At 40.0% G+C, this 13,536-nt stretch overlaps 1 protein-coding gene across 1 annotated transcript in view; it reads left to right on the top strand.

The window, feature by feature from the left end:
• CDC73 (cell division cycle 73) overlaps positions 1-12,037 on the top strand; it is a 128,859-nt gene extending 116,822 nt beyond the window's left edge. The window contains exons 14-17 of the mRNA XM_048498741.1: positions 5,959-6,120; positions 6,205-6,305; positions 9,050-9,191; positions 10,155-12,037. Coding sequence (XP_048354698.1) covers positions 5,959-6,120; positions 6,205-6,305; positions 9,050-9,191; positions 10,155-10,191 — 442 coding nt within the window. The 3' untranslated portion in view covers positions 10,192-12,037. The remainder of the gene's footprint in view (positions 1-5,958; positions 6,121-6,204; positions 6,306-9,049; positions 9,192-10,154) is intronic.
• Positions 12,038-13,536: the final 1,499 nt, after the last annotated feature.

Consider the following 13,536-nt stretch of genomic DNA (forward strand, 5'->3'; position numbering starts at 1 on the left):
ACTCCTCCCACAGTGAAGGGAAAATGAAACAACTCAGATTCCTGATTACACTACTATTAACACAAGAGGTTAATTTCCAGAATAGAGCTTGGTTCTTGTTCTTGATTGCAAAGAATAATTGTGCCCATTCTCTCTAGGTAGATTTATGTTTTTTTCCCCTTTTTATTAGTGCCTTATATGAGTTTTTGAGTAATTTTAATTATAGGATGGGGTGACTGTAGGGTTATTTCTTATAATCATGTATGTTTCTCTCATTGCTTTCTTAGCCATCTGGCATTTAGTATCAAACCAAGATTTAGTATAAGTAGCTGGTGCACTTTTCCTCCTATATTTAAGAGGGGAATCGGATTGTACCATGCTTTTCATTTTATGTTTTATAATTCACAATACATAAGGACTCCTCCTTGGCATTAACAATATTAGATGTTAGATCTTTCCCTGAGTCAGATACCATATATTAGATTCTTTTCAGTCTCACTCTCCCACCTTGCTTTACAGTGGTTATTAATATAACTGAAATCCTAGTCAAATCTACTCATTACAATACTATTAAAATTTAGAGTGATAACCTTCAAGGTGAAGGGTAGGTAGTCACTATCATAACATGTTGAAACTTTGAAACATCCAATAGAGCCCAGCAACTCCTGGGAAACCAGGATATAATCTGTTGGGCTAAATCTTTCGTCTGAGGCATATGAGGTCTTTAGATGCTCTTTTTAATAACCCATCCTTATTGTTGATATAAAGCTTCAACTTATCATGTGCTTCCTCACAACTCCCTATCCTCACATTTAAAGTCACCTCTCATTAGGAAGTAGGGGGTTGGATATTTCCTAGCCATTAATAATACAGAATCATCTAATCCCTCCCACATTTGGTTGGTCTGATCTTTCTGCCTTGAAGGTGGCAGATAAACATTAATTATCAGCCAGCATATTTGCCCAATATATATTAAGACAGCCATGGCTAAGTGAGAAAAGGGTTCCAGTACTTTCACTTCCAACTTTAGAGAAGTTGCTACCATAATTGCCAGACCACCTTTTGGTCTACCTCTGTGGGCAGGGTCAGTGGCCAAGTCCACAGTTTGATAACCATCCAGATAAAGAGGATCAAGGCACCAGGTCTCCTGCAGTAAAATCACACAATATTTTTTTTCAGAAACATACAAGTATTTGGATCTAAAGATCTTCCTCTCCAGCCCATTACATTTCATGAAATTAATGAAACATTCCCCAGAGTTCTGATCAATACACAAATCACCTCAATCAATAGTAATTTGGTTTAGTTGTCCTTGGTCATCCATATAAACACAACCATTATGACAGGATTGCTTGGTTTGCCTTATATTAATATTCTCTTTTATTGTCCTTTCCATGAGCTCTTTTATTACAGCTTTTGCTGTTGTTTCCAAAGTTAGAGTACGCTTCTTTGAATTCTGTAATCAGGGCTGCATGAGAGGGGTGTTCTGAATCAACCAGTTCTGCCAGTTCCTTGGCCCAGGTTTTCTCTTCTTTCCTTCCAGGTGGTCTTTTGATTATATCATAAGTTGTTTGTTTGTTTATCTCCCAATCAAGATTTAGATCCGCATTTAAATTGTGGCATCTCTGGGCAGACGGTATTATTGCTGGAATAATGTCTAATTCAGGCAAGGGTGGGTCAAGCATAATATGATTTTCTTGACATATTTCCATTTCTATAGGTTGTGGTGACTGCGGTTTTCCCTGCGATTTTGCAACTGTACATTCTCTGCTCTTTGTTAGTTCCATCTGTAGGGATTCCAGCCTATCTATAATCCTTTTTTTCTCTAGTTCAGGTAAGGCTAGGAAGGATTTTTTAAGGTTGTCTTCCAAGACATTGTTGTCCATACCTTCCTTTTGGCACCTAAAATCCATATCAGCCACTATTTCCATAGGATCTGAAGGGTACTTCATCACGTTCATACACTTATCCAAGTGTCCAGCCGCTCTGTTTTCATGCTGCACTCTCTTCCTTTGAGCAGAAGCCAAATTGGGTAATAATAATCGAATAAAAACATCCTTAAAAACTCAAATTGAGTCGCCAAGTATGCTCTTTTACTTAACACTAGCATGGAATTTCCTTGGAGTAAAATGTTATTTTATCTTGGTTCCTGTCTACTATAATCCAGTTTTTCTGTAGAAAGCAGGTTCACTTCCTGGAATAATAATTCTCTTAAGTGTCTCTTTGCCACATGTAATTTACTTCAGTCTGGGGTTATACCACCATACTTGCAAACAGTCAAACAAATTTTATTAAGTAACAGTATTAATTTGCAGAGTTTCCTTAAATTTTAGTCCATCAGAGGGGAGCTAGGGTTTAACCCTTTTGAGACATTATATGATTCTTTGACTGTTCCTGTATTTGAATTTCCTCTCTCTGCTTCTCCATTCTACCAACAACTTTATTAAATTTCTCATGTAAACACTTAAGTTCCTCAAACATATATTCAGTTGTAACAACTGTGAGGGTTAAAGGAGAGAAGGCTTTATCTTTAGGCTTCTCCAGCAGTGCCATTTTATTGTCAGGCTTGTTACCACCCTATTGAATCATCACAGGGTCAGAAACCCTGAATGATACTTTATAAGACTGTCTCCTCATTAATGCAAATGGCATTTGCAGATCAGAGGTATATTTCCTGCAAAAATAGTTTAATTATTCTAAATAATGAAAATCAAATAACTGTGTTGTAGCAGTAAAAAAAAGTATCTGCCCTAAACAGTGATGTTTTAGACATGTACAGACATGAGTGCCCCAGATGCAATGTTGATTCTTTACTTCTGGTAGTCTTATTCCTTTGTCTGAGTATACTCTTGTGCCATTGAACATTAGTGACCTTGAGCAGTATTTGTCTGTGGTAGAAATATGTTGGTGTAGCCCAGACTAGCCCAGTCTTGTTAGATCTTAGAAGCTAAGTTGGGTTGGCTCTGGTCAGCAATCAGAAGGGAGAACACCAGGGAATACCAAGGTTGTGACGTGAAGGCAGGCAGTTGCAGCCCATCCCTGAATATCTTTTGCCATGAAAATTCTTCAGGTTGCCATATATCCTGTGACTTGATGGCAAAAAAGTTAGTGTGCCGGCGGAGTCTGAGGTGATCTTCATTTTCTTGCCTTCATGTTTTAGAACCCAAGGTTACAAAAAGAAAATTGCATTGGCAAATAGTGCTCTTTCCTGATCTGTTCTGCTATTCTCCATTTTTATTTCGTGTGTGTGTATGGGTGTAGATTTTGCTGTTTCAGGTATTTCACATATCAGTGAACCAAGAATGAATTTTAAAAGAGAGGTGGGGGACGGAAAAATTAGTTGTAGGAGGAGCAAAGGTTCTGTTTGATTTTGATCCATCAAAGCAGCTGTTCTCAACTTTATTTCAGGTGTAAAAAGCTTTGGCTTGGATCACAGTGGCTTTTATCATACCATAATACACGAAGGAACAACACCCATGATCCAGGACTTGTTGCAAAAATCATGCAGTCAAATACACTCTGCCTTTTTCTGAGAGTGCTAGGCTTGACTAGTTACAGAAAACTAAAGTTAAAAATTATTTTTAAAGTACATTTCTGTAGATATGGTACCACTGTAGAAGACTAGCAATCTATCTTTATGGGTTCCTATAGTAGCCTGTAAAATTTGTAACGAGTCCTTGACGTTTAACAATAAATAGACATTTTGTAACTGTTACTAGAGGGTTGGAGCATCCTATAGGTTTATCCACATCTTCATCCCTTTACTCACACCTTCCTCTTCCTTTCATTAGTTATCACATAACTATGGTATGGGTTACATCTCTGCCAGTGCCATGGATAACTTTTATAATCTTTGTGCACAGCTTCAAAATCAAACACGGCTCTGCCTTACCTAGTGGAGCTGTTGGTTGCTGTCCAAGAGGGCAAGGGGAGACAGAGCCAAGAGAAGCACCAGCCACATGGTGCCCCCAGGGCATGACAGTTTGGGGCCTGATGGGTGTGCAAAAGCCTTCCTGGGGCTGGGGCTGGTGGGGCAGAGTCGCTGGCCATGGAAGGCATAGAATTAGGGCCCACTGACTTCTTTGCTTTGCTCCCCCAGTTTACCCACCCTCCATGTACTCGGTATTGTTTGACTGTACTTGCCAACTAGTGCTTGTTATGTTTATTTTTGTCATGGCTTGGCTAGTTGGGCATCAGGATGGATCCTTTTGTGGGGGGAGGCAATGCCTGTGATCCTGCCTCCCTATCATTGGGGGCCTCCACAAGGAGCCTTGGGGGTTGTGTTGGGCTAGAAACTGCATGCCCAGAAAGGGGCTGCTGGCTGGCATGCAAGGATATGTCCACTTAGTGCCCAGTTGGCTCCCAGTTGCTTGCTACTCTTTGGCTTCCCCAGCCCAAGTTTCATCAGGTTGGCAGAGGGGCTGCCCAATGACAGGATCTGTCCCCATGCTGCACCTTAGCTCCTCTATGTGGATTGAATAAGCAAGTGGTGGCCAGCTCATTTTACCAATGAAAATATGTCCTTGTGTATTTTCTCTGACCTGACCTCCCCTCCACTATGCTCCTTGAATGGACAAAAAAATTTTTTCCCCATCAAGGACATATTTGGTAGTCAATGAACCTCTTAGTTTCCCTACTATTGTAATTATATATGTCTGACCAGGCTTTGTAAAGTTCATTCACTTTGCATTTGATCATTTCACATGTGTAAATGTGACAGGTGGAGAAAGTTGCCACTTGACTCAATGTTACTATTTAGAGCACTGTGAACAGTACTGAATTTGAGTGAATTTCAATTTATGGACTCATGTCCTTTAGCAGGGGCTGATATCTTACCTTCTGGGTGATTTACAGCAGATAATGCTTGCTTTTTTAAGAATTGGGTTTAGTATGTCATAGTTTAGGTTGTGAAACTTTTACTGGATGATTAAGCCCTTATTATTTCTAGCAACTATATCTATGGTGTAAATACCAATTTAAATTATGTATTTGTTACTTTTTTTGCAGCGGTTTAAGGATTTTCAAGACAGCCTGAAATGTTGTTTTCCAGTGCCTCAGTAGGACACTGGTCTGGTTTCTGACTAATTGCTAGATCATGAAATGACTATGTTTACCTTGCCTTAACCTAGGGATTCCCAAAGTGGGCACTACTGCCTCCCTGGAGGCTGTGGAAGCATCACGGTAGCGGTGAGGAATTTTGGGACAGTAGGCTGGTGGCGTAGGAATCCCTGGACCTGCTGGTTGGGTGAAAGGTTCTTGGGGCAGAACACTGGCACTGTGACCCAGATCTAGCTGCAACAACTTTTGTGAAGCAGCCAGCCCTGCCCCAAGAAGCATTGTTCTGCACTGCCACCAGGCACTGCTGCTAGCCAGTGCATACAGAACAGGGCAGATACAGATACTTCACTGATGACAGGCCATAGATGGCCTTCTTCCCTCCAAAGAAGCCGCCAGGCCATGAACATTGAGTTCTTTGGGTAGCAGCCAGAACATGCACACCTTTCCTTCCTTCCTTCCTTCCTTCCTTCCTTCCTTCCTTCCTTCCTTCCTTCCTTCCTTCCTTCCTTCCTTCCTTCCTTCCTTCCTTCCTTCCTTCCTTCCTTCCTTCCTTCCTTCCTTCCTTCCTTCCTTCCTTCCTTCCTTCCTTCCTTCCTTCCTTCCTTCCTTCCTTCCTTCCTTCCGTCCTTCCGTCCTTCCTTCCGTCCTTCCTCTTTTCATAGTGGTAAAACAGCTCAATGAATTGGTTTACCTTTACGAAATCATGATTTATTTGAGAAATACACGATGTGTGTTTACAGTGTTAAAAGTTGTTTTGAATTTGCAGTAGACCTCATATCAAGAAAGAGGCCTGTGTTTGTATGTATGTGTATGGGGGGTACTGGGGATGTGGCCTGGGAGCCGAGGGAGCAACAGCCCGAACAAATGTGGGGTTCACTGTCTTAACCAAATCCTATTCATTCTCTCACGTACATCTTTAAGGTTTGTGCCATCAGATGAAAAGAAAAAACAAGGTTGTCAGCGAGAGAATGAAACCTTAATACAAAGAAGGAAAGACCAGATGCAGCCTGGCGGAACAACCGTCAGTGTTACGGTACCATACCGTGTAGTTGATCAACCTCTGAAACTTATGGCTCAAGATTGGTAAGGGAGACTGTTTTGTTGCTAATGATGGTTTCCTGTTCAGAAGCATGTTGAGTGTTCAGCACTTTTCTCTTTTCTACGTAGGGACCGTGTGGTAGCTGTGTTTGTGCAGGGTCCTGCTTGGCAGTTCAAGGGCTGGCCATGGTTGCTACCTGATGGATCACCTGTTGATATTTTTGCAAAAAGTAAGCTTTTAGCTTTGCACTAATTCTCTGACATGTTCATCTCTGAGTAATCTATATTTACACAGCTGCAGAAGCTCTCCCTTTCCATGCACCTTCTAGTGCGCCACAACAACATTTTTGCATAATCTGGGTAAGGAGTGTCCCTACAGATCCTCTTGACATGTGTAGAAGTTCAAAATTAACCCTAGTGTTCTCCCACAGTAGAGATTAACAAAGGTTTAAGGTTTCTTACTGTAGATTGAATGATTTTTAAAACAAATAGTTGAAAGCTGATTGCAGTGAAATCTAAGAAAATGTCAAAATGTAACATGCAAATCCCAGATTAGATTCCATCTAGAACACATCGGACTATCTCACAATATCACTTTATCCTGGCTAAAACCCTTTAAAATGTCACTTGAACAAACCTTAAAATAGTACAGTCTTTATCCTGTGTTTTTTCCCCCAATCTACAGCTCTCCACCTCATGCAGAATTATTTCATTTTGGACTGTGCACCAATTGCTTCTCTGGAGAATAATCTCTTTTATCCCTTCATTTCAGAGTTGTCTGCGAGGAAGTGGGCATTTTGAATGGAAAGTTTTTGTGTTTTGGCATTTTAACCAACATGAATATTTTATCTGAATGCCATTTTAAAGGTCTACTTGCAATTGCATGTTAATGCAAGTCTATTGAACTTGAAGGTCACTTTTAGTGGATTGATTCTTGTTCAATACTTTTTGCTCCTAACTCAAAGGGTCTGTTTGACATTCATAGATTTCTTTGTAAATGCATATATTCTTGATATACTTCATAAGCTTCCTTTAAAAGGAAAAGTTTTCTGCAACGTGTTCTGAGATTAGTGTTTTTATTTTAAATGCTGGAATGCCCCCTATACTTAAGGTTGATGAACTTAACACAAGGTTGATGTGCTTAACACAGCACACTGTTGCTACCCAGAACCAAGTTTTGAATGGAAGAAATGCCACCGTTAGGCAAATTAATATACCAGTTCAATTTCCTGTGCGTTTAATAGTTCTGTTACATCTGTATATAAACTGTAGAAGTGTTAAGACATAGGTGTCAAACTTGCGGCCCTCCAGATGTTATGAACTACAGTTTCCATCATCCCCTGCCAGCATGATGCTGGCAAGGGATGATGGGAACTGTAGTCCATAACATCTGGAGGGGCGCAAGTTTGACACCTGTGTGTTAAGATGAGGATTCCTATGATTTGTGATGCTGATCCTAAGACCAAGTTCACAGCTTACCTGCTATGGCAGGACTGCTGCTGAAAAACCTGTCCGATATGGTTGGGACCTTCATCATAGAAGTAACGTACGTAGGCTGGCCTCATTCAGATGGCCTGATGCACATGGTGGTATCCCACATGACCATGGCTTCTCTACTGGAGAACAGACTCATGCAGATGAGATTAGTATGAGCACTGATACTATTGTTGTGTTGTGGAAGAGAAGCTTTTCGGCAGCTGCTGCAGCAAGTAGGCATTATGTGAGCCAGGACCATGTTTCCCTGTTTAATATTAGGGAAACTGTGTAAGATTATCCCACTATCACATCTGAAAAGGGGTGTGTTTATTGTAGCACTGGCCTTTTAAAAAGTGGACCCGTAGATGTCCTGCTACATCAGCAAAGACCGTGGTAAGGTCTGTGAAAACTTTCTGTGATTCTTGGTGGGAACAAAACCCAATTATATTGCCTTCTGATCCGGGTTATATGTCACATTCACATGGCTGTGAATGCTTCTGAAAGGCCACTGAATACATCAGAGCAGTGGTTCTGTTTTGTTGTGTTCATTTCTTCAGATTATTTGACCCTGCAGAACTAACCCTTTTCATCTATCTAAGTCTGTGTAAAATAGACACACAAAAGGCAAATTAAATCTGCTGTACTATTTTCTAATTGGTATTCAAGAGTATAAACTTCCCAACAATATATCTGTTATCCCCCCCCCCAATATATATATGTGAGGGTTGCACAATGTGTCTCCCTCTCTGTCCTCTGAGTAGCTTTGAGTCCATTCTATACAGAACAGGGTAATCACAGTTGCCAGCCTTCATCATTCCATTAATGACATCGTACAGGAAATCATGTAATTCTGAGTGACACAGGCCTTGAGCAGCATTATCGGTGCAGCTCATATGTGATTTTCTGTATATAGATATTACCAATAAAGCATGGAAGAAGACTACAGTGAAGTGGTAACTACATGCTCTTCAGTAATGTCAGGGTAAGGAGAGAAAGCATAGTGCTTTCCACTAAACCCTAGATGCAGAGATTAGAGCTAGGAACAATCCACCAGGGGGCAACACCAAATGTTTCTGTATGTATTCAGTTTTATATCCCCTTCCTGTAAAGGAGTTCAGGGTGACTTATATGATTTCCCACATGCATATAGACACACACTCAGCAGTTCTTTTAAGATAGAGTGTCCTGCAAGACCTTGATCAGTGCAAAGCGGCCCAGTGATTTTCTTTGAAGGGTGGTGATTTGAACCTGCATCACTTAATTGTTAAGTGTTTCCACCATCATAGGAATTGTGACTTGCCAGCTTACACAAATAGAGACACCCCCTCAACCCTTGCTTAATGTCCCGGATGACAGATGTCACTGCTTGCTCCAGATGCACTTGCATATCACTCACCATGGCTCTGTGTCTTTACCAGAATCACACAAAATGAGTTTCAGGTTCCATATCAATTAAACTACCATTTTCCTCCTTTCCCCCTTTTTTACTCTCTTGTAGTCAAAGCTTTCCACCTTAAATATGATGAAGTCCGTCTAGACCCAAATGTCCAGAAATGGGATGTTACAGTGTTAGAGCTCAGTTACCACAAACGGCACTTGGACAGACCAGTGTTCCTTCGTTTCTGGGAAACATTGGACAGGTAAATATCAAGGTGGAGTGAAAAAGTTACACATGTATTTTAATAAAAAGGTGAAGTGGGATGTATTGAAAGTTGCAAGGAAATTGCTAAGCTTTAAAATTCAGAAAATAACTTGTCAAAACTTGCCTAAAGGATTGAAAAAAAAGTGATTTAATATAATTTATTTCACACTTATTGGCACAATTGGTCCATCTTTACAAACTGTGTGTAAGAACACATGAAGGAATTCTGCTCCCCCTGGCTGTCACTTAACTTGCACAGAATGGTTTTATGGGGTATAAATTTAAAAATAAATAAATGTCCAGTTGGATTCTGTAGCTACATCAGTGGTTCTCAACCTTCTTAATGCCACAACTCTTTAATACAGTTCCTCATGTTGCGGTGACCCCCAACCCTAACATTTATTCATTTTACCGATGGAGAACACTGATGCAGAGAGTCTTAGGTGACCCCTGTGAAAGGGTCATTCAACCCCCCAAAGGGGTCCCGAGGTCCAGGTTGAGAACCACTGAGCTACATGAACCCCTTATGTAATATAAATCCCTTTTAGCAAACTCTTGATTTATCAGAGGGTTTGATACATACTCCCCATTTTGCCAAATGCAACTATGAGGCTCCTGTGTGCAAACAAATATTTTAAAAAGTATAGTATTGATATTTTTATTTAATCCAGACTGTACCCCTCTTTAAGCAAGTTCACATCACCTTCATTTCAGAATGTTGCTTAGAACAGCGAAAGATTACAACAGGAAGTTGTTAATGGGGTGAATATTAGCAGGTTAATATTACTGATATCATAAGGCTGTAATGAAATACCCCAACAAGGCACTGAGAAAGGGAAGAGAAAACTTCTGCTTGTTTCCAAATACTAGCAAAAGTTTCTTCATCTTTCTGCATTCCTAAGCAGAGTGCTTATGTGTTGGAAACTTCAGTCATGATTGTTGTTTCTTTTTAATATTGCAGGTACATGGTAAAGCATAAATCTCACCTAAGATTCTGAATTTGGGACTGCCATTTTGATTTCTCAACCCTTGGATTCAGGAATCTGGAAGCTACTCTGGTCTACAGATGACAGTTCTCCCTGTCCCTATTTGTCAAGAACAGTTTACAGATAAAGAAGGGAGTCATTGTTGAATCTTTTATAAGACCTTTTTGGACCGATGTATTGCAATGACAGGTTGTCAGCCCGTCAACATTACAAGCAAAGGGTTTTGCGTAAAACTTATTTTTAATAATGTAAACCTTCTAGCCTGCAATTCAAATTGTATATTTTGATAGCTACAATTTCTCCCCTGTTTTGTTAAATTGGCAGCATTTTTACAATTTTTTTTGCTTCTGAATAGAACATAGGTTGATTTTCTCAGAAGGCTATGAACGTGTGTGTGTATGTATATATAGGTGTTCTAAACCACTGCACTTCTGATTATAGTTCTTGGTTCTTTGCTTTGTTTCACTTATGAAAAACAAATTCTGTTGTGATTGGTATTATCCTTCTAGTCTAAAGAACTATAGGAACTAAGTAAAATGAAGACTGCTTTAGATTAATCAAATTGTCAACCTGTATATGTACTGTATATTCTTTCAGTCTTTGAAAAAGGGATGAAAAAACCCAGAATTGCTTCTTTTTTAATGATTCATTACCAAAACTGTTAAGCAAAAACATTATGAATACCTTTCAACTGTAACATCCCCCATGGACAATTCATTAACTTAAAATGGTGTGTGCATATAACCCACATTGAGGCATATATGAAATTCTGTATACACAAGAATATACTTAGAACCAGAGGGTATCTTGGATTATTTTTTATCATGGAGATGGCAAAGTGGAATCATAGAATCAGTTATTTGAATCCTGATTGATGTAGACTGTGTTCTTAATTTCGTTTAGTGGTATGGGAACCACAGCAGCATTCCCTGCTGGTATGTAACACGATAAACCTTGAGACCTGTGTGGAAGGAGCCCACACTGCAGTTCTTCTCACCGCTTTCCCAGGTTGCTATTAACCCAGTTTTTAAGGGTTAAGATTGGCACGGAAAAGTTGAATCATACATTTCTGCTGTGTGGTATGTGGCTTCCCTTCCAGTGGCACAGAAAGGTGTTTCACACCTCTTAGGTAACATAAGAGTGCATTCTTGGTGGCAAGAATTCAGACAGTGTAAAGTTACAGTCATGACTGGTTAAGCTAATTTTCCAGTATTCATATGGAATAGAAACTGTGCTGTAACCAAAGAGCATGCTTGCTTGATCGCAAAATGAGCATAACTAAGGGAAGAATGTGCTGGTTATTTCCATGACGTTTGTATTTTATGACACAATCGTGGAATGCTGCAGACCACTGAGCAAAGAAAAAATATCCTAAGCGTAATCTTCTGGATACATTTCTTGTGGAATGAACAGGCCACTCATTTCTGTCTTTCAAAACCATGTTTTTAAGCTGTGCTTCAAAAGTTTGACAAAAGTAAAATATTCTAGTTAATCTTCCTAGTTTTGCTTTTTTTTCACTTCCTAATTGGTTCCTTGTGTAGCATTTCCTAATGTGAAATGTTAATATGTTTCTTACTGTTTCCCTCTTAAGCTACAGGTGAGATCTAGGTGGCTTTGAGGATACTATAGATACTTTTCATATTTATTTCTAATATACTGAACTGTGATTTCTAATTTTGTTTAGTTAGAGCAAGAATCAATTTTCCAACCTTTTCAATGCTTTTTTAAAGTGATGTTAAGAATTCACATTGGTAGTATTTTTGAAAGTATATCACCATACAACTAGATAGATGACAGCCAAATCAGAATTGGAATGTGTTTTAAAATAAAAAGGGATTTCAGAAATCTCTCAACTGACTCTTCCTGCACTTTTATTTAGCATGATGAGAATTAAAGCTACTTTTATTCCTTGCTCATACAGTGATGTACAGTTTTTAAAAGTTAACACAATTTTCTACTAATAGATGAGCAAAACCCTGCAGCGTGAGAAGGCACTGAAAGTTTTTGTGGAATTGTAAAGGATTTTAATAGTATTGTGAATACAATAACATTATATTGTGTATACTGTAATTCAGTGGTCCAAGCAGAAATGCAATATTTTGCCATTGATAACTCTGATCTACAACTCTGCATTTACTGCAACATCTGGACCTCATGTCATGAACATTTATCTCTTTGTGAAGGCAGATCTATGTAGAAATCCCTTTACACATGTGTAGCTTCTTGGGTTAAAGTGAATAAGGAATGTCTTATGTACTCAAGAGGCTTACAGTCAACTAGATGTATTCTGTGCAAGAAGTTTCTGCCAAATCCCGCATGGGTATTGCACTGCATTGCTCATGAAGTTTAATACTAAACAGCTCTGGGTATGCACACAATTATGACAAGTATCTCTATAATCAAAGGATTTTTGTGTGTGATGATACTTACCAGTACTACCAGCACCTTTGGAGAGGAGATTCTCTCCTGTTCTAAGGGGGATGTAGGGAGAAAGGAATTGAGGAAAATAAGTGACAACTTGTATATGAATACTGGTACCTTTGTAGAAGCAAAATGCACATTAGCATAATATCTGGGGCAGCACGATCTGCGGGGGGGGGGGAACCCTCCTCTGGAGGCTGTGCAGGCTTATGCCGACAGATTTGCCCTCACTTTCTGCTTATGCTGGTGGAGGGGCAAACCCACTGGCACCCAGCCGCAGCAGGGCCTTGGTACACCCAGCCACAGCACTCAGCTTCCTGCCAGCACACCTGCACTGCCCACAGCTACACCGGCATCCCGGTGGTGTTCCGGGGGATGGGGCCAATCTTAGTCGGCCTCCAGAGTGCTCGCAGCCCCTGTATTGCCTCTGTGCAGCAACCCTGGACTTCCTTGTTGTTGTCCCATCCAATCCTCTTTTTCCAATTCTGCCCAGCTTCTATAATCTGATGAGGTCAGGGCTGATAACACATTCAAGTGATCCCCATATAATGTGCGGTTTTATTATACTTTTTCCCTCTGGTTGAGGTGTTATAAGTCTCTGGATCTGGTTATAAAGCAGAACTGCCCATGCTGTACTCGCAGCATGTCAAAGGACACTTTGCAGGTGCAAAGGATTTTAAAGAAATAATTGAGATTGACATCTTCCTCACACATGGTAACCATGGATGCTTCTCTGGCACTGGATTTGGCACAGCCTGGGCTCTGATTGCTATTTCCAGGTTAATCAATTTAGTATGCAAACAGACCAGTGGAATGATCAGAGAGAGTCATAGTCATGTGCTGTACCATCTGAAGGAAATTTGCTCAACTGAAATTCCAAATTAAATTTTGGGCATGGGGTAATCCTACCTTGGATCCACACCACTTCAGAAACAC

The sequence above is a fragment of the Sphaerodactylus townsendi genome, linkage group LG05, assembly GCF_021028975.2.
Source record: "Sphaerodactylus townsendi isolate TG3544 linkage group LG05, MPM_Stown_v2.3, whole genome shotgun sequence".
Classification (NCBI taxonomy): domain Eukaryota; kingdom Metazoa; phylum Chordata; class Lepidosauria; order Squamata; family Sphaerodactylidae; genus Sphaerodactylus; species Sphaerodactylus townsendi.